The sequence below is a fragment of the Hyalella azteca genome, unplaced genomic scaffold, assembly GCF_000764305.2.
Source record: "Hyalella azteca isolate HAZT.00-mixed unplaced genomic scaffold, Hazt_2.0.2 contig6127, whole genome shotgun sequence".
NCBI lineage: Eukaryota > Metazoa > Arthropoda > Malacostraca > Amphipoda > Hyalellidae > Hyalella > Hyalella azteca.
Window position 1 is genome coordinate 863,682 of NW_025936295.1, and position 22,017 is coordinate 885,698.

The following is a 22,017-nucleotide window of genomic DNA, read 5'->3' on the forward strand; positions in this document are numbered from 1 at the left end:
GTAAACTCGAGGGCTTCAAGATAATTTTGATCGAGTTGTACATGTTAAGATCCGTGATAAGCGATTTTCTGGATGTATACGGGTTAACTAACTAAAGCTTCAGAATGCAGCAAAATAATTACTGCTCTTCATGCTGAAGGCTCATAAAATTTACTTTGTTTAAAAATCAAACTTTTAGTCGTCTCCATGAAGAAATCGTTAAACCAACACAACACATGTAATTTTAAATGAATAAATTTTTACCAGGTAAAAAGATTAAAACACTTAACAGGGGTAGCAGCATCGGCTAATAGAACCACACATGACTGAGACTGGATACGAAAAGGAGACTTACTTTCTAGAATATACCTTCTAGACAATTGGATAACAAGGGCTACACGTAGGCGAAACCTACTCTAGATTCCAGAATACGAATGCTGAAGTGTCTTCCAAGTAGTAGAACTCACCTGTTGACGACGAAGCAGTACTCAGGGCCATAAAACCCTGGTCATCGTGGAGCCCGAAGCTACTACCATGCTGTGGGATGGTAAGTCGGTTACCAAAGATCATGTGGTCGATGGTATCAATGGTGTCGATGTAGTGCTGGTATGTGGGTACAAGCACCATGTCCTCGGAGTCTCGGTCACCTCCGGACATCCTCAGGAAACTGTCATCGAACAAGACAGGTTCTCCCTCCTCTTCTTCTTCATCTTCCTCTTCTTCCTCCTCGTCTATCACGCTACCGTCATCCATATCCTCATCTTCATCGTCTCCTAAAACACAATGTAATTACAATTTGCAATATTTCATACGAGTATTTACAATTTGACGAGACTATTATCAACCATGTCTAGTGCAGGTTAGTGAAAGAATATACCAATCATAAAAAACAACAGTAAATCACTCAAACTGTTGCTGAGTACCCTCAAACTCGGCATGATGCAACAGAACAAATAAACAAAATTAATTCAAGTCTAATGTCTTCAAATTTTTTAGAATGATTTGAAACATCTCTCCGAATGTCGTTATGGCGTCCTCTACATCAAACGAACGTCTGTTAAGGAGCAGAACTTACCGTCAGCGTGATTTTCGTCATGAACGACGTCCTCATTATCTTCGTTGTCACCATCATCGTCATTATCATCATCATCGTCGTCGTCGTCGCTAGAATCAGAAGACGACGATGATGAGTCGTGATCATCGTTAGTCTCCTCATGATCTTCTAAGAATTGACTCTCAGAATGCGTGACCATTCTGGAATCATGCAACGTGTCGTCCTCCGTGTCCATGGGCTGATCACTGATCACGAAGGTCAGAGTCGCCAGGGCGTTGTTGCGGTCACCGTCATCGTCGTCATCATCACCATTATCATCTTCTCCACCTTCCCCACCAGACTCTGTCTCCCGGCGCCTGTTGTCTATTATTCTGCTCAGAATGGCATCAAGGTCCCCTGCTGGGCCCTCGTGTTGCTCCACATCCTCTTCAGCGTGAAGAGTTTGTTCTTCTTCCTCCTCCTCTTCTCCACCTTCCTCCTCCTCCTCTTCTTCTTCGGCCTGTTCGTGGTCCCGAGAAGACTGGATAGGATCTCCAGCAGTGGGGTTAGAAGAAGCATTGCTCTCGCCGGCATCTGCGGTAGCAGCTGAAGCCGTGACGGCACCATCGGCTCTCTCCTGAGCATTGGCAGCGGCTGATGACGTTGCTTGATTATTTTTCCTGCGCACAGCAGCTGACGGAACCAGAGCCACGGTGTTCATTACTCGAGCTACTATTTCGAGGGCTTTAAGGGCCGCATTGATGGTGCCAGCAAGATGTGGAGACGAGAGGTCAAGGCAGTGAGGAAGACGAGCCAAGTCTGTGATCACACCTTTGCGCACTAGAATTTTGAGCATGTTATTCATACCCACATTGGTTTTGGCGAACACTGAATTTGCAGAAGAATAATGAGGGGGACAGGTCTCCATCATTGTACACAAGAGGTTAACTAAAGCCTGCACCTGATCGTGCTTGGCGCTGCTCTCAGGAGCCTGGCACGCTCGATACAAAGCACTTTTCACTTCGCTAACAAGAACGGCTTGACACTCTGGAGCGTGGTTACACGATGCCAAAGCACCTACTAGAAGTTTTACGTAACCACGACCATCGTCCGTGGTAGTAGGACTATTTGAAGAACCGCTCACGAACCAGTCGAGCATATATGCGAGGGCACTGCACTCATGAGATATGTTTTCTGTTGTCTCAGGGGAATAGACGTGTTCTGTCACAAGTTTGGCAACGTCAGAGTAGCACCTCACAAATTCAGCAAGCAGCTTACAGATACTCCAGCGAGACAAGAGCCGGCGTTTGCCTTTGTTAGTAGGTTTGGGAACATTGGGTAATTTGGAAGTTTCACTCTCCATAGGACTTGCATCATCCACGTCTTGAACGACCATGTCATTCACAGAGGACGAGCGAGAGAGATCGAGCTGTCGACGAGCTGAAGTTCCGGTTTCGGCGGCGCCATTGACGGTGTCAGGGGGGCCGTTGACTACGCATGCCGCGTCGGCAGGAGACGACTGGTCTGAGCACGAAGACATGTCTTCATCACCAGAGATTGTGAGGGCGTCCAGCAGGTCATGGATGACTTGCTGGGCTTCAGCTGAGCTCTCGTTTGCGCTGCTGCTGGCGGTGCTGCTCTTGTAGGTCGGTGAAATTTGGCAGATTATTACTTCATCATCTGCATGGAAAAAACGTGCGATTCAGAAGAAGGCATTGAGAACTGAACGAGTCCAACTGAAGCATTGAACATATAAAGCTGTAACGCAACAGCTAATAGTACATTGACTCTTTCACAATGACCATAATCATAATAGAATTTTCCAGAATATACACAACAATTCTTTCACTGCCAGGATGATACAAGACACTCACTGTTAGGTTCATGCAAGACACTCACTGTTAGGTTGATGTAAGACAGGCCTGGAGATCTGTGGGACTGTAGAAGATATACGCAACATCTCCTGCGCAAGACTTGTCATCATATCATGACTCCTGCACGATGCAGGCGCCAGCAGACGCAGCAAATGGTGGAGCTCTCGGCCACTGCTGGACCCTCCCACTCCGGGGGCGCTGCTGCTGCTTCCCACTGTGCCTCGGATCGCCTATAACAACATTAACTTATTAAACTGACTAACATGTTACTAACTCTGGGATTGCACATTATTTTGGAATTTGGATATGGCGATTATCAAAAGGAAATGAACTCATAAGATAAGAGACAATGCTATGAGCTAAATTGCTAAAATTCCAAAGAACCCTTTGAACAAACGGATATTACAAGCTTTTTTGTACCGAGTAATTAGCTAACCTTTTCCATGGCATGCTTGAGGGTACGTGGCTCTTCGAGCACGTGCCGCATGAGAAGAGCAGCGAGGTTGTAGAAGCCCTTGAAAGCGAGCGCGTCGCTGCACTCGAGTAAAGCTTTAATGCCTCCCAGGCGCGCGAACTGCGCCGCCCGTGACCACACCCGCGTCAAGCGCAGACTGAGGCGCAGAACTGCGTGCAGTGTGTCCGTGTCAACTCCATGTTTCAGCAGGCCTACACACACTCTGAAAACACGTTTATTTAAGTTAATATGGATGTCAAATTGGTTTCGAACAAGGTTTATTCTAACGGGACGCAGACTTTGATTTTTCCCTGCCAACATCCAGTTTGAGCCGAGATTCAACAGTGAGGATTAGTGCTCATGAGGTGTTCATTTGTGACGTAATTTTATTGGCGATCTTATCGCTCCGATAATTAACTAGTTTAATTGTCACAAAAACTATGGCTCCAGGTAGCATTATGTATTAGACTGGGTTGTGAATGTGTAGAACAGCTGAAGAATAAGGTAATCCCTGGAGGGAGTTTTTTTCCTTTTATCTCGACATAGTGGGCATAAATTATATACATGTTCTAATATAACTGAAATAAGTTTGGGATAAAAGTCTTACCCTAGAAGAATTTCATGACAAGTTTATTAACAGAATAATCGAAGTTGAGCACGCACCTGATAAGGGACTCTGAAATGTTGTCGGGCAGTTCGTCAACAATGTCGGCCTCGCTCTCTTTAGATTCCTCATCCATGTCCATCATCTCCTGTGCCTCGGGCATCTTGGAAGTAATTTCACTCATTGGGTCTGCCGTAGGAGATGTGAGGTCTCCTCCGTGAGAGGAAGGAGGGGGCGGAGGAAGCAGGTGTTGGGTAGAGCGCTCTGAAGGGCCCCATTCTCCTGAACCTTGCATGAAATCTAGGAACTGCTGTTCCATGGTGAGAAAGAGGGGACCTGACAACACACCCGTCCCTGTAGGTTCTGCTGCAGGCAATTCTGCAGGGGACGATGTGATATCAGATCCTCCTACTGCACCACCAGTAGTTGTAGCTGTGGCAGTAGAGGATGAGGCAGTACCAGCGATATTGGTTGAACTAGCTTTGGCAGAGCCGGTTTTGTTGACATCATCGTCCCATGACACCATGACCGGTCGGCGGTTGCCAGACTCTTCGCTTATCTGTCGAGTTGATAAAGTACATAAAATCACCCATAAATTAGAAGAGATTTGCACACAAATAGCCAAGGATTACAATACATTTTTTATAAGTCACGCAGATGCGTGATTACAGAAAAAAAAGAACGAACCAATTTCATGAAATTCCAACAAAACTCATAGCAGTTATTATAAATTCACACTAAAATAAAGGCTTCAATAGGACATCTTTGCTAACCAACTAAATGCGAGTGCCTTACTTGTACAAGAGAGGCAAACTGGATGAGATATTTTCTTCGGGCATTGATGATCCGTACTGAACTCTCGCCCGCAAAGTAAGCGTCGTCAATAATTTTGTTATTAGCTGCTGTGTAAGCAACCCACTTATGAGAGTTGATGTCGAAGCACTTCCATACTCGTTTGTGTTTCTTAAGAAGCGCCATTCGTTTTCGGGCGGCAACGAAGATTTTCTCATATAAATCAATGAACAAAAGCGCGGGTGCAATCCACTTAGGTGTTGTGGATTGAGTCGTTTTGTTGACCGAGGTGTTTCGTTCAGGTATGTCTAAAGAGGCAAGGTTTAACGGCATAAGCAGCACAGATACTGATGTTGCAGAACTAGTTTGAGTCGATTCTTGCTGTGGTTTTTCTTTACACTCCTCTTCCGCAGCGCCCGCAGTTCCAGCAGTGCGGGAGTAGCTGGACATAGCAGCTTCTGTATCGCACAGCAAAAGAGTAAGGTGGTTGATGAGCTCATCACAAGTGATGTGCTGAGTGCATGTGTGGCGCACTTCTTCAAGCAGAAGAGTCATCAAGTGTAAGCGCATAGCAAACTTGTTGGCAAGAGGTGATGCCCAGAGCTGACGCACGTCATCATAGCATGCCGCCGACGATGCCATGCGTTGCAGCTCAAGCGCTTCACAACTGATCTCTTCTACCAAAGTTTTCAGCATTTTTTCGAGCCATTTGGGGCCGTTTCGTTTGCTGCAGGTTGTAAGGAGATCACAAACTTTGTAAACTATTTCTCCTTGAGCGTCGAGTTGGCGCAGGCAGCCCTCCAGAAGATTGTCCGTGAAAGCATCCAGCTCTTCTTTCTTGAGAGGAGCTTCAAAGAGCTGCGCACGTCCCACTGGGATCTTACTACGAGAAGATGGCGTAGTCCCAGACGACGAAGGCTGGGTTGCCTCACTTGCAGCTGATGTCGAGGCAGGATCGGCAGTATCGTTCGGTGCAGCAGTAGAAGTCGAAGGAGTTGTGCCGTCGGTGGCTGGTGTAAGGTCCTCCTGCAAGGACATAGCGATGGCACGCAACATCTGCGCGTCTTCTGAGAGTTCGGCGTCAGGAGCGTCACGATCCAAACTTCCCAAGATACCAAGAGCCAAGTGATCGGTGGCGGGACTCATCAAGAGGAATTCTGTGGCTTGCTCAAGTGTGCTAGTCTCAGCAATGGCACGCATTACACGCCTCTCAGGGAAACCCATATCCACGAGAGCTCTCATACGCTGTCGGTTGTTCTCTGCCTCCAGATCATCTTCATCATCGTCCTCGTCATCTTCGTCTGGTCGAAGAGCTCCGGCTGCAAGAGAACCAGCAGAAACAGGCGGTGGAACAATTATGGTAGTGGAAGTGTTATCCGCGCCACCAGCACTAACACCCGCTTCAGTGGTAGCAGAGGATATGAGCGACGCTATTAGAGCAGCAGCTGGCCGCAATGGACCATCGCTATAGCTTGACTCGGCTACACCGCTCGAAGATGAGCTCGCTTCAGGGAGCTGAGCGGACGCAGCAGCAGTGTTAGTTGTGGTCGTGACAACAGAAGCAGGGATGTGGGTTGAGGGGGCAGATGCCACCATCACAAGATCGGAGCCAAGATTACCGAGTGCACCACCAGTGGAAGGCGATGACTGCTTCTCCTTACTCAGACGCTCCGAAATAACCAGTTCAGCCTTCAAGATGGAGCATAAGACCCCCAAAACCAGCTCGGTAAGGTTCAAGCTGTAGCTCGTCACGCACGAGCGTTCCCATATCTTCAGTACTGCTTTGAATGCAACCTGGAAAGCAAGAATTGAACTGTTGCAATAACAAAACTCGGAATTTGCAATGATTCCTACCTTTTGTACACAATTATAATTATAGAGATTATTTTGGACAAGGTTTGAATTCCCCGGATGTCCCAAATCTAGAATTCGACATGACCTGGACAATTAATTAGCAACTTGAATACAACAATCGACTCATATTGGCTACTACAAAAAACAAACGTCTGGAGACCCACCTTCTGGATGTGCATGAGGAATGAGAGGGGATTGAACGAAAGACATCCCAGCGGGTAGACTTTAGGCGGCAGAGCGTGTGGAGACTCGAGCATGTGCCGTGGGTTAACGAGGCGTTCAAGCAGAGCACACCAACTCTCTAGATACTCCAGCAACGTGTCGCCAACCTCATCCTTTTTGCCGGCGCTTTTCTCGCGCCCAGCGCTCTTGAAATGTGCATCTGCTGCTTCCAAAGCCCATTCGAAGCTCTCGAAAAACGCTGAAACAATAGCTAGCAGCTATAGAAATTACTGAAGCTATTATTATTAACAGGAACTTAACTCAAATACAAGAACCATGAAAGATTTTTTTACATAGAGATCGCGGGCATAAATATTATGATGAGTGAAATGCGAGTTGTCTGGTGAAGTTCGTAGGAATGAGGCGTCAAAGGGAACGTCTGAGAATTTGGTTATAAAAACTACGTCGGCCTTGCTTGATGGCCGTACGTTTGCGACCCGCGTACCCATATCAATTGCTTGACAATTCAACCATTGCTTATTAAATGGTATACTCATGTCAAAAGATAAGTGAATAAAAGAATCTCCGAACTTTCTCCGCCGTTAATACTATGACCACTAAATACAATGAAAACTATACTCAGATTTAACGATCCAATCATCCAGTAGATAACGCACAAACGCACTCATTGAAACTTGCGCAAAAAAAGGTGATGAAACGAACGACGTCCTGGCAGTCAAGTCATTATCACGCAACCGAAAACTAAATGATCAATACCAGACAAACAAATATTCAGCTATGAATACACCAGAATATAGTGCTGGAGTTGACGGCAGAACAAAGAGTAGTAGCACCTCATACAGGAGGATAAGGTAAAATACTGCACTCACCGGTAAGACCGTGACACTGGAAGAAGTAGTGGAGAAGTAGATGATAAGGCATCTTCTTATCATCAAACAACATGGGACTTGTGAACCGAAGTGAGCAGATCATGAAGGTGAGCTGCAGCTTATCTAGCCCTGTGTTACTGGGTAAGGCGGCCACAGCAGTGCTTTCGCCAGACTCCTGGAAGCCACACAATAATGATCAATGTCAGAATTTGGAAAAACTTGCGATGACTTAAACAAATCTTACACCACGCATTATTTGGCAGCAAGAACAACGTTTGTATCACCTATGTCTGGACTAAATAATTCAATCGTTGAGGACTCAAGCATCAAATCAGACTGTCAACTTAGCTACTGTAGTCGCCGGCCTCACAGGAGAAACAGCACACCGGGAACAGATTTTACGACCAATGTGCTTTGCATGAGGCGTTAGAGCACAAAGAAACTGCGGTTAGATGGAACAAATGTGTTGCAGAAAGTCGAGGGAAGTCTCACCGGTGTAGAAGGGGGCCAGTGCAGAAGAGACTGCAGAAGACTAGCGAGGCTTTCAGCAACCGTTCGCGCAGACACTGATGGTGAGGCTGGGGTGGGAGGCAAGCTCTGTCCTCTACGTTGCCGGAGAGGTGAACCCACACACAGCTGCTCAGAGCATGAACAAACAACATTTTAGATTTATTATTTACGTTTGAAAAACATTTGGGTTTAATTTTGCTATCATTGTGTTATACCCACGCACTCAAACCTGGGCTGGTTAATTTCAATTTCTGGCAAAAACTGCCACTATGTTGTACTTTTTTCAAACTACGCTTATGAGGGAACAATACTAAACATAAATGAGGAACCCGTGCAACAAACGGATTCAAGCATAAAATACGAAACTCAAAAAGTTTCACTCTGATTGCTCAAAATTTATCTAGACCACCAGAAAATTGCACAAGGGGGCTTCTGTGCTCGCCCGCTAGTAGTGCTTAACCAGATTTTCTTACAATTTGTCAATGTACACACGACTCCCGCGCGAAAATCAAGCATTCAGAACGGTTTGTCCCGCTGAAGCGAGGTATTACTTCTCTTGGTAATTTTTATTAGAGTATTTGAGAGCAATATCATACTAGAGTGCCGGCGCCAGGTGCTGGCTGTCAAATTCAGGGTGAGATGAAGATTAGATACTACTAATTGTTCTTAAGTCACACTGGATCTTATCTCCTGTGATATTTTTTGGACACTTGCCAATAACCAATTGATAGGCGTCATAAAATCCGTTAAACTTCAGTAATCCGTAAGTAATAAACGATTCAATCAGTTAAAGATCACTATACATAATTAGGTACATAAAAAACGTGCAGTTCTTTAGTTTTTGGTGGTGATGTTAAAAGTATCTAACATGGAAAAGGCGTTAGGTAAGTGTAATGTGCAATGGCTTTCATCAGCCTGCGCTCAACCCAATTTGTGAACAGTGAAAAGTATAAAAAAAAATTATAGCGCTGGATACATTTCTCGTTTCACATTTGAAGACGAGCGCAGACACACACAAGCACTCTGAACAAGACACACAACACACCTTAACCAGCAGCGTAAACAGCTCAGCCAGCACTTTGCCCAGTCTAGAGGCAGACGCTAGAAGCTGTCGGCTGAGTTTGAGCTGCAGTTCACATGCAGCAGCAGCAGCAGCAGCAGCACTAGCATCGCTGCTCTCCGTGTCCATGGGTTCAATGCCACTTCCATCCTGTAAACAATTCAATTAGATTAGGACAAACTCTGCCAACGAAAACGTATCATCATAAGTTAATAACTCACCAAAAACAAACTACGGTATATGTTTATCAAACACTACGAAGCGCCAAAACTAATGTGCGGCCTATCATAAGTTGCGAGAAACCGTCTCTATCCTCCCACGAGAGAAACGCCGAGTTATTGAAAAGCAGAGGTGGTTCTCGGCATGAGTGTATATTTCGTATATCATGAAATTAAACTAGTTTCATATCAAGTAATATAAAATACAATTATTTTCATGTTTATTAACTTCAATTATTTCATTTATTCTTACAGGACGGAGGCAAATAGTTCTAATCTTTTACTCTTCTAAGTGTTGCTCAAATTTACGTCTTTTTAAAGCTAATTTGTTTTCCTTGAACCTTCAGAGCGGATACAAAACAATAAGGTCAGGAGTTCATTCATTAAAACGAGAGTTGCAAATATTCTAACATTAAAAATGAAAAGTTGATGTTCAGCCTTTGTCACAATGATAGTTATTGAGAAGTTACTTTGGTTAGCCTCTGAACCCAAGTTCAAGGACCTAGTCATATACGAAAATTCAGGTCGTAATTTTGCCATCTTACTAAAAAGGTTTTGAAAACAGGTACCTATACCAATCTCGCCACCTAGATGCTAGGCGAGATTGGTATACTCAGCAACTCAATAGGTATACTCAGCAGTGAACACCGAGTCCCTTTCTGACGTCCGGAAATATTAAGACAACTAGGTTCACTCAATAACAGACTTCAATTTCAATATAAAATAGTAGCTGAAAGAAGACCATACCTTAGAGGCGTCCGATGCAGCCGTCTTTTCGAGGTCTGCGATGGTGTTGATGAGGATGGTGGTCTCCCACACGAGGGTCTGGTACAGAAGTGCGAGGCCTGATAAGACCCTAAGGCCAACATCACTGCCCCACTGGCTCACCGACAGCTGCCTGATGTCAGTCTGACTCGTCCGACACACGTGCACCAGCATGGTGCAGTATGCGTGTACTGCAGTAAGTGTGTGCACAAGAGGAGTGCGTTGAGCGTTAAGGAGAGGGTCAGCAGGGCTGTTGAGCGCCTCACTGCCACACGCCTCAACCGCCATGCGCACCTCCAGCAATAACATGGAGTCGTTTGATCTGTTCATGTTGAAGGGAGCAAGCGTCTGGAGCTTCTGTTCCACACACTCCAGGCCGCACTTCACAACGCCACTTTCGTGAGCCAGGTTCTGCAGAGGCATCAATTAATTTGAATCTGTTTCGAACTTAAAAGTCTGACAATAAAATCAAGAAAATCATTCCCGAAACATTTCAGCGGCTAAGACTTAAAGTTTAAGAATGTCAAAAAATACGTATTCAGACTACATGATAATTAATAAAAAAAATCTAGACCCACAGCACTACCTCCTTTAAATTGCTAACTTCACGCCCGCATGTTGCGCTGCAAACAGAATAATCATTGAAGAAATGTAGAGCAAAGGATATAAAGCTAAAAAATGAGACTACCTTAAGCATTAACTTACGAGAATTGACTTGCAAACAGAGCCAACAGCGACGCAGGCGTTTGAGGACGGGAAATCCAGAGGTAAATTAGGCAGTCCTAAAATCTCAAGTAGCGGAGCAAGTCCCTTCTGCAGCACAAACTCCTTGCAGTGATCATCGGTAGCGTTGTTGCTCAGTATGGCGTCAACAAATTTCATCACGTTTAGTATATAGTCCACTAAAGGCACAGGCTTCTTCTCATCACTGGTGTTTGAGATATCGCCTCTCTTTTCCTGCGAGCAATTAGAGCCTGAGCTGCCTGCAACATCAGAAGAGACGACAGAAACATCAGCAGCAGCGGCAGAGACAGCAGAAACTGAGACATCAACAGCATCGTTGCCCTCGACATTTTCAGTCACTACCTCCCTCTCCTCTTCGTCATACTCTTCTTCATCACTGGAATTATCGTTAGTCTCTCGCTCCAAAGAACGCGAGCTAGGAGCGGGAGAGGGCTCATTCTTAGGAGGTGTCTTCCAGCACACGAAGCTCTTATCATTGCCAAGATGACATAGCTCCTTCAGAAGCAACACGATGGCTTTCATTGCAACCGTCTTGAGACTAGGCTGGTGCCGCATCAACTCATCCATGGCATTGCCTAGGTTAGAGGCAGTGTCACCCATAGGGTCTGCTGAACGCCGTCGTCGCATTGCCAGCAAATAGTCAGGTGACAGGAGCACCTGGAAGAGCTTCTCAAAAGGTCTGCAGGCGACGAAAGCTTGCAGGCCTCTCGAATTAAGACACAAGGCACTGAAGACGTTAGGGAGTGAGCTCAGCACTTCGCGAGTAGCCGGCACGTCTTTGATGAGAAGCGCGTGAAGGACGACATTAGTGAGGCCGTTATCTTGTAGAGACGAAAGGAATGATGGCTCACCAAAGACATAGACGGTGACAACATCCGTTGCCAAGAGGAAGAGGGAAGGCCCGTAGTACTCAGCATTGCTTATGATGTGACGCAGAGATGACGGCAACGAGGCCTCCATAAGGTGCCGCATGCTGTCACTGAATGCCGGATCTTGAATAGCCTTCTTCAGGAAATTTAACATGGATTTAAGGAGTGCCGCTCTTTGGGCCAGACACGTAAGATTGGTTTTAGCGGCACTATAATCAGGGTAGCTAATAGTAGCAGAGTCACCGACCACAGGGCTAGAATCTAAATTGAGACCTGCCACACCGGTGGCAGACGTGTCAGCGTGTGCTTCAGCTGCATCAGAAGTTCCATCGTCTGCAATGGATGTTCCAGGAGCTGCTTTAGATGCTCCATCAGCTGCATTGGATGCTCCATCAGCTGCATTGGATGCTTCATCAGCTGTATTGGATGCTCCTTCAACTGCATTGGAAGCTCCATTGGATGCTCCATTGTCTGCATTGGAAGCTCCATTGTCTGCATTGGATGCTCCATCAGCGGCATCAGAAGTTCCATCAGCTGCATTGGATGTTCCGCCTGCTGCACTGAAAGCTCCGCCAGCTGCTCCGGCTGCTGCAGGATCTTCTTTCTCTTCCTCATCAGGGCCGAGATTGAGAGTAGACGCGTCGGGAGGTGACACGCTCGATGTTGATGCAACAGAATGAATGGCTTCTACGTTCCCTTGCTCCATGGACGCATCCGTATCCATGGGCTGGGGTGAGGGAGGAACTTCCTCAGGCGCATTTGGAGGGTTGATTACAAAGGGCTGTTCCTTACGGCACTCGTTTACTTCGAGTTCTAGTCTGTTAATGAAGGCACTTAGGCCACCATGTGCCTGAAAAGCTTGCATGTCTAAGTTTGTTATGAGATCAATAACTCTGACGGCACGCGTGACAAATGTGATGTGATCAGGTTCAGTGGTGCGCCAGTTGACGACAGAAAGCAAGGCCTCCATCATACCACACGCTACCAACGCCTCTCCACCCGCTTCGTAGCTAGCGAGGTGATAAAGAAACGAGAACAGCGCCGTGGCCAGAGGTGCTGGAAATGGTTGCTCTGCTTCACTGGAACTGCTGCTGCCATTAGTGTTGGTGGGAGACGTGAGAGACGCAATGCAGGAGCGCACCAGTACGGGTAAGAAGCCATGATAGGAAGAAGCACCAGTCACATCCATGATGGTGCTCAGCTTAGGAAAGTAAGGAAGTCGCTCTAGGTGGATTATGGACGTGAGAGTTCGGAGAGTGGCAGCCTTGATCTCAGTAAGGCCAGGCTCCTTGAGCTCAAGAACCGCGACGAATTCATCCAGCAGGCCAGAGTACAGCAACGTGTTGGCATTATCCTACACAAAAAAGGAGCAAGGTAACAGCAATTAGTTGATAAAATGGACTCCAAAAACGCTTTTGCATGAGTAATATTGTGAACAGTATATTGAAAAAAGTTTCAACAAAATCTCACTAGCCATAAAATTCCTACCGACTGAAGGAACAAAGAGAATCATTTTCAATATAACTACCGTACTCGATATTTTCATTCAACCAGAACAAGCATCACAGATACATTTATCATGATCGTATACGTACCCGATTCATTCAGATATTATAAAATTTTCAAGACTAATGTTTCTTGCAAGCTGGTACCATAGATACCACCATCTTTCGTTTCCGCTTATGCGTACATATTCAGCCAGACATATTCCCTACATACCCTTGCAGCTTAATATTTTTCAACGCTAAGGAGCAACCTACCGATGACAATAAAATAACTCCCGATTGAAGTAACAAAACCGTAGCAGATACAAAAAATACAGAGACGCGAAACAAAACGCTAGGACACAGGCCGACGGCGTTCGGTTCCCCTTAAAGGGGAAAAAATTCGAAGGCGGCACACAAGCCTGGCCGTGAACAGTGCAAATAATCAAATGGGCAAGTAAGTAATCATTGAATTAATTAATTAATCCTAAGAGTAAGTAAATAATCATTAGTGCTAATCAATCATAAGACTAAGTAAGAAATCAAAAGACTAAGTGAGTAATCAAAAGAGTAAGTAAGAAATCAAAAGAGTAAGTAAGAAATCAAAAGAGTAAGTAAGAAATCAAAAGAGTAAGTAAGTAATCATAAGAGACACTCGAGCTGACCTGCAGGGCATTGCAGTAAACGAGGACAGAGAGCGCCTGAAGCCTCGCCTGTACACACTGCAGTCGGGTCTCGTGCTGCCCGAAATGACACGCCAGACGCAGGTGTGTGAACACTGCCATCTGCAGAACACATGAACCACAAGGTAATACTTTGTTTCCATATACCTCCTACTACGTCGGGAACTGAAGCTGTTGACTGAACTCATTGTCACATATTCACCCATAACGATAAAAAAAGTTAGAAAACTTATTTGCGAGCAGGTTATGTTTTATATGATAGATGACGGTGAGGAGATAGACTACGTGATGGAGAATACAAAGCAATTAGAGAATAATATCATACCAAGTCTCGTCTCTCCTAATCAAGTGATGTTCAAACACAATTGCTTGAGTTGCTTTACTCCGGCTAGCAGTTTCTTTAAAATGAAAGAATTGGAAGGCAATTTTATCTTTCAGTCTTGAGTTGTGAGTTCAATATATACAAATATTGAACTTTGAGGCAACGCTCTATAAAGGCCTATGTTGTTGACTGAACTGTGACACGTTTACACCGGTTAAAAACTTTATCTAACCAAACTTTCTGTTTGGTTAGTTGATTTCTAACAAGTGTCATTCTCTCAATGCCTTTGTCATAATTGGTCAAATTTCTAGAGCTTCAGAAAAAAGTGATCCGTTTTGCGCCTAAGTTTAAATTTTCAGTTACGCGATGCCTTCAATAGCACGTGGTTTCAGACTTGTCATATCAGCAAACCATCAAGATGATGAGGGATAAACCTAGTTGCTTAACAATATTACATGCAATTTATAAAATATAAAGAACAGTAAATTGCTTGCATGGATCAATATTGAGCCTATTTATGAACCTGCGAGTCCTTAGGGATGTTGTGCAGCTGCAGGATTTCATCCATGATCTGTGAGGGCGTGTTGATGGCCGCACGCTTATGCAGCGCAGGGATCTGTACAGCGACGGTAGGTGCGGGCAGCTTACCACCATCACCTGACACCGAGGCGTCCCTGGCCAAGGCTTCGAAGTGGAGAGTTGTGGCGCTTGCGGGGTAGCACTGCAATGAACCAACAACTAAATGACGCGACGGTTTAAGACTGGCAATCGCTGAGGCTTTTAAAATAGCTTAATCATCAAGGACGAGTCATTAGCTACGTATCAATTTACAGAACGATGAATTTGTCAGGATATTGAAATTTATTTCTGAGTAACCAAGTTTTGATTTCAAACTATCAACCATACCCTTTGCTAGTACTAATATTATTTCTTAATTTAAATTTCAAGTGTTGAAAAACTAATGTACACCATAACCCATACAATTTTATGACCTGGGATAAAAAAATTAACGAGTATCATGGATACACGCCTTAGCCAAGGGACCTAAAATGTCGGGTTTTAAACACAATAGACACTTATTCAGGAATAAGTATATACATGGATGAGACAAAATAGGGAAACTCCTGCTAGATCAGGTGTTTCTAGACAGGATGCAAGAAATATGGTGAACGATGATTCGTCAGAAAAAATATCATGATTTTCCACTGCTTGAGGGACCAACTCTGGAGGTTTCTAGACTACTCTAAACGCTTTGGAACATTTTTATTTGAAACCAGTTTCAATTACAGCTCTTCCCTAGAATCCAGATCAGTGCAGCTCTCTGCAGACTGGCTTTATGGAAACTGGGTTCGGTAAGTGTCCATTGAAGTCTGCAGTAATTTTAACAGCCGTGGTCTTTCGATTGTCCCACACAATTCGATTTGGTATTGACAGTCTCTCTCAGACATTTTCAACTTTGGCCAGACCTGGGCTTTCCTGAGGACGTTTTTCCTTCCCTCAAAAGCAGTCATTGCTTTAGAGCAGTACCTCTAGAAACGTCCAGCATTCGGAAGTTGCTGTCACACTTCACCTGCTATACGGGCACCAACAATTTGGCCTCTTTGAAAGTCCGAGAGGTTTGCCATTTATAGGTATAGGTTAGGGTACAAACACAAAAATTTACTAAAAATATCGGTGCAAGGATTAAATATCAATTAGCAGCAACAATGAACAATATAACATTAAAATATGTCACGTTTTCACTGTTTGTAACATGTTTCGAAAATTACGATAAAAAATGTCTGGGGTTTCCCTTATTTTGTCTAACCACTGTTTATAATACAAGTGTGGTTCTTACTTATTCAGAAATAATAAGTAGGCAAGTTCTTTCAGAATAATAAAACAATCATTGATACCTATATGTGCAACTATAATATGAAAAATAAAATGGGTAGCTGCAATTAGCTAAGCACACAAGCTAAGTACAGTCAGAAAGTATAATAAAACCAGTATTAGAATAATAGAATCGATCACAAATTGATTTAAGGTTATCAGTAAAAATGGAATTTTGGTTCGAGCAACTTCCAGCAATCAATGGTAATCATGAAAAGCATTAGAATAGGTCAGAGCGAGTCAACAATTGTTTACAGATAGCCATGTCTAGGTCAGAGCGAGTCAGGTTTTCTCATGAAAAGCATGAGAAAAGGTCAGAGCGAGTCAGCAATTGTTCATAGCCATGTCTAGAAACAATAAGTTATCATTTATGACTAAAAGAGACAACATTTAAGGAGTAAATAGACATTTCTAAATACAGTTATCGTTATCATTAAAAAAATCGTGTTTAAAAAGAATGTGGGAAATATTACCATGAAGACTCTATGAACCGCAGAAACAAATTGTATTCAATCCAAAATAAACTAAAAAAATTCTTTTTCAAACGTTAAACCGAAAATTATGCATTATAGGCAACCCAAGTATTTAGCAGTCTTCAATTAATTTAAATCGCATTTACTTGTCTATTTTACAAATTTGGGTAGAATATTCAACTAATAGACAAATCTGTCCACGGCATCAAATGGATAGAAATTCAACAAATGGTTCCTTTGTGTTTATTAAGCCGGTAATGTAAAAATGTAGAAGTTAGCTATGGATCGATAGAAACGATAGGTAAAATAGGAGCAAGAAACGAATCAAATGGGGTCGTTTAAGGAAGAATGGGGTCGTATACTGAATATGGTGAATATTCCAACATGTTGAAGATTTGTTCTACTTTGATCACAGGTGAGATCGTCACAAAGCTTGCACTTATGACCCACCTCAAGTGGCAGGTTCTGACAGCAGCGGGCAAGATCAAAGCCATTCTCCTTGCCCCCCCAGGACTCGGCAAGGTGCATGAGGCGTGCCAAGAGCGTCTGACGCGGCCCCGCAGCCAGCCGCGCAATGAAGTTGGATCTGCGGTACAAAATGATGGTGAAACCTACACGTTTCCTCTAAATATAAAGTAACTGTTGTACTAGTGGCACCTCGGCACATCATCAAAAAATGTATCTCAGTACTCACTGCAGTGAGTGACAAGAGAGCGCATTTTCTCATCGACGAAAACGTAAAGTCACGGATGGAGAGACAGACGGGCGGACAGATGGACATGGAGAGCACAATAGTGCATTTTTTCCATAAATGAGAAAATGCGCTAAAAATGGAATTTGGGTTTAAGCAACTTCCAGCAAAATTTAATTCATTCCGAGTCTACAAAAGACAAGTAAATATCAATAAATTATTTAAACACGCATCATAATGATCTCGACACAAGGCAAGAATAGTTCATACCAGAGAAAGAATCATTAATACAGACCATCAAGTCATTGATGAGCGATGCATTGCCTTATCAAATTCACAGAAAGGAGATTACACATTTTCTTTGGCACAGGTATGAATTTCTGATTTGCCTACATTCTTCCAAGTTCCAAACAATCAAATTGCTATAGAGTATAGATACTATCAATCTATTCTCCTTCTAAATCTATAAGCCACAATTTAATACCAAAGGTAGGTAAATTAAGCAAAAAATAGATTTGCTTATTGTCACATTGAATCTTTTTGGCCTGCAGCAAGATATTTAAAGCATTCAAGGATGAAGAGCTAAAAAATTATACGCAGTTTAGCAGCATTTGAAAAATGTTAGTGTGATTTTCAACAGAAATTCTTACATTCTAAAGAAATCTTGGCAAGATTCATCAGCCCCTACGATTTGCATACGTACACACATAGCATACCAATGCTGTCATACTTCAAAATACTGATTTTTTGAGATTTTTTACAATTCTTTTGATAGCATTCAAAACAAAATATCAGTTAACAGTTTTGACAATCATAATAAGTTTTCAGATTGTCAACACTGGCTGAATTATGTTTCATAATAGCATAGTGGCCAAATAAGCTATGTTTTTTCACCTTTCACCTGATACTACTGCATATAAAAGAAAACCCATAAGAAATTAAGAAGATAATAAAATGGTGGTAAGTAGTGAAGAGTTTCTGCAATATTTACCTCTTGCTGAACATATAAAGCAGGTTGAGAACAGCAAGCACGACCCTCATGCTGGACGAGGCCAGCAAGGAGTTGAGGTGGTCTACTGAAGAGTAGAGGTGACGTGAGAAGCTGTGCTCCACCAGCAGCGTGGTGAAGTGCAGCAACCACACCACAAGCTTTTGTTCCTGCAATGACATGACCAATGAGCTAGCCATATAATCCAGTTAATATGAGAACAAATTAACCAAACCCCCAGCATCTGCTGCTGCAACAACACAACCAAGGTGCCAAAACACCAGCTTTTGAAGACTGTAACAACGCAAGCCAATGGACCAAAAGACCAGCTTTTGAAACTATAATGTAAGTCAAGGTGCCAAAACACCAGCTTCTGACTCCTGCAACAACACAACTAATGTGCCAAAACAACAGCTTCTCACACCTGCAACAACAAAACTAATGTGCCAAAACATCGGCTTCTGATGTTTGCAACAACACAACTGATCAGCAAGCCACAAGCTTCAGTTATTGCAACAAACTACAGATGAGCTACACTGCCTACTTCAGTAGGTGTCCATTGCAATGCATTAAACTATTCATTAAAATCTTTTCCTACACACATCAAAAGAATGAAAGAAACGAAGTAAGTTAAATGGAGGTGTTAAACAATAAACTATTACAATTTTCAAAAGATTTTTCAGCCTATGAATAGTAGCAGGTTTGTCTGGCAATGCCTGGGATAGATAAAACTTGACAATTTGAGAATCCAATTATTTAAAATCATATCATTACAAAGCTTGTTATTAATTAAAAAACTAAACTACCATAGATACTAGTCAATTCAGGAAGGACCAGTTCAAGGTTTTTGAAATTCCAAAGCAACTTTAAATTTTAATTAAAGTTTAATTTAAAGTTATATATAATTTTAAAACTATATCTCCCTTCAATTTGTATATGTCACAGAATTGCTCCATTTAAAATTATAATTAGATCATATATTGATATATATAATAATTATTGTGGATATGTGGCTGACCAAGCTCCACCGTATATATTTCAACAACCTTGCTTCAATCACTGGATGATCAAAATTTTTGATAACATCCATTGACAGCTCAACAGACCTGTGCATTTTCAGGAAGGTCACAGTGCAAGACCCAAGACTCCTGAAGCTCTCCACTTGAAGGCTGCTGTCGAGTGGCTGCCTGCTCCAGGATGCCATCAAATCTGTCCAGGACGAAGGTCCAGTGGTAAAGCTCACACTTGCCAAAGCTCCAGGAGTGGAAGCCTCGAAGCACCTCAAGTAACTCCTCATCACTGCAAGTTTGTAGCTTCTCTATCAGCCATCGACAGTCCGCTGGCTATAGAAAAAGAAACATTCTAGATTATGATCATTGCTGCACTGAATTTCCAATTTATGGTTCTGACACTAATGAATGACAATACAATTAAAATGTAATAAAGAAATTGAGTAGAAGACAGGTACTCACCACCTCCGAGTTGCTCTTCTTGAGCTTTGTGCGATCTATCTTCATGGTTGAGGCACTGAGGCCAGAGTTTATCTCATCTAGGGAACATCCAGCAAAGGGATACAGAGCAGTTCCTTGTCACACCAAATTAAAGGTGAAGCCTAACACAGTGATGTGCCAAGGTAATTCAGAGTAATCCTAATGCAGCACACTACTTTAGGTAAGCTACTCACTAATACAATAATATTACTGGTAAGGTATTACACTTACAACATTAGTTCACCTGAAAAAAAAAGTTTACCGTAGAACATTACACACTAGTAGCTTATTGCTTCAAGCTAAAACCAAATCATAAATAACAAGAAATGAAAGTAAGATCCTAAGATTAATCACAAAGAAATAATTCTAAATGGATGACTACAAGAAGTTGCCAAAAAATATGCAAAACAAACTCTTATCTCACTCCATTGAATCCCTTTTGTTTTTAATTATAATTTTATCAGATAGTTTTAAATTTCCTCAAATAATGAAGCTGTCCAACATCTCAATGAGGTTTGATTTCCAACATTTTTTTAAATTGGTTTCAAATTGCATAGAAAATACTAACTATTTGCAAAAAAAAAATATCAGTTAACCAAGTCTGCTTTCATGATATGTATTTCATACCATATTGATGGTTTATATTAGGAGATAACATTATCTGAACAATGGAAAGAACCTGAATAGATATCAACTGAAACACTATGAAAAAATGCCTACATATTTTTCAGGAGAATTCAAGCGCATCAACAAAACTCCTGAATATGCAGAATGCATTTCTTATATTTGTTTTTCTGTACATATCAAGTTTTTGCATAAATTAAGTTCATAAGGCAAGGTAGCATTGAACTTTCATTGTTCAACATCAGACAGAAAGAACAAAAATTTTGCTGTCTATCAAATATAATTCAAATGCATATATTCATTATATTCCTTTAGCATGGTCATGGCTAGGAAATTGTGCTATTGAAATGTAATATATGCCTATAAAAAATATGGGCAGATGATTGAAGATTGGTAAAGGCATGATGAGATATATAATAAAAAAATATAACTCTGTACTCACTGCAGTGAGTGACAGCACGCATTTTCTTGTTGACGAAAACATGAAGTCACAGACGGACAGACATGGCAAGCACAATAGTGCATTTTTTCCAAAAATGAGAAAATGTGCCAAAAAGAGTGACTTTTTAATCCCAGTAGTACACACCTATATATAACCTATATATAAATATATAACTTCAATTTCCTGATCTACTTCAAGATTTTGTTCAATATCTTATGTCTGTTAATGCTGGTATCCATGATACTTACTGGCCTACTTTAGGACTCAATGGGGAAGATAAAGTCTTTTGTTATATAAAATGATATAACACAAAGCAGATGTGGTCAGCCTTTTTGGAAGACCTGTAGTGACCATATATGGTAATATGCCTATTAATTGGTTGAAAGTCCCCTGATAGACGTCACTTTATACTTAGTGTGCTAAGTTGCTTATACATCAAACTTTCTCTAAGATTTAGGGCAGCCAGTAGAATATTAGAGAAAGAATGTCATGTCAAAACTATGCAAACAATATGCACCAGACAAACTTACAGTAACCAAGATAAACAGTTTTCTCAAGGGTCTAATATAGATAAACAGTTTTCTCAAGGGTCAGTTTTCTCCACAATTGCATTAGTATTAGTGTAGTTAGGCAGAAGTTCTTCATTTATACAGGTTTGGTTGAAGACCAGAGCGTACTTTTTTTTCGGTAATCTACTTTTTGATCTCCAAGCTCCAGCTAGAAATTTCGTTCGGCTTATCGAAAAGAACAATAAGAAAATCGTAAATAAAAAGTACGCTCTGGTCTTCAACCAAACCTGTATAAATTGCATTAGTGTATACATTGCATTTAGTCCATTATTGCATCTAGTCTAGATGGAACATGAACTCCAAATTTATTTGTTGTGTGAAAATTTGAGGGTTTGAGTGAAAACAATGGGTTATTGGATCATGATTTTCAATATGATTTGCAAATAGGTAGTTGTATAATTAGTAACAGGATTCAATAATATTGGATTCAAGATTATGGCACTTGCAATGAATCAATAATATTGAAGAATATGGAATATTAAATCATATAAATGAGATTTGTTGAGAGAAATATTGCATGGTAAGATTAAACTCAAGCATAGACCATGCCAAGAATCAATGTAAGTGAGCC

At 42.2% G+C, this 22,017-nt stretch overlaps 1 protein-coding gene across 2 annotated transcripts in view; it reads right to left on the reverse strand.

Moving 5' to 3' along the window:
• Positions 1-20,057, reverse strand: part of LOC108669026 (E3 ubiquitin-protein ligase HUWE1) — a 36,913-nt gene extending 16,856 nt beyond the window's left edge. For both annotated transcript variants that reach the window (XM_047880740.1, XM_018156308.2), the window contains exons 1-18: positions 19,794-20,057; positions 19,428-19,664; positions 18,325-18,491; positions 17,093-17,228; positions 14,821-15,018; positions 13,958-14,077; positions 10,901-13,162; positions 10,178-10,606; positions 9,198-9,362; positions 8,135-8,278; positions 7,643-7,817; positions 6,755-7,011; positions 4,740-6,530; positions 4,004-4,503; positions 3,323-3,563; positions 2,912-3,116; positions 1,055-2,692; positions 447-752 (exon numbers count right to left, since the gene is read on the reverse strand). In XM_047880740.1, coding sequence (XP_047736696.1) covers positions 447-752; positions 1,055-2,692; positions 2,912-3,116; positions 3,323-3,563; positions 4,004-4,503; positions 4,740-6,530; positions 6,755-7,011; positions 7,643-7,817; positions 8,135-8,278; positions 9,198-9,362; positions 10,178-10,606; positions 10,901-13,162; positions 13,958-14,077; positions 14,821-15,018; positions 17,093-17,228; positions 18,325-18,491; positions 19,428-19,664; positions 19,794-19,838 — 9,016 coding nt within the window. In that variant the 5' untranslated portion in view covers positions 19,839-20,057. The remainder of the gene's footprint in view (positions 1-446; positions 753-1,054; positions 2,693-2,911; positions 3,117-3,322; positions 3,564-4,003; positions 4,504-4,739; positions 6,531-6,754; positions 7,012-7,642; positions 7,818-8,134; positions 8,279-9,197; positions 9,363-10,177; positions 10,607-10,900; positions 13,163-13,957; positions 14,078-14,820; positions 15,019-17,092; positions 17,229-18,324; positions 18,492-19,427; positions 19,665-19,793) is intronic.
• Between the last annotated feature and the right edge of the window lie 1,960 nt (positions 20,058-22,017).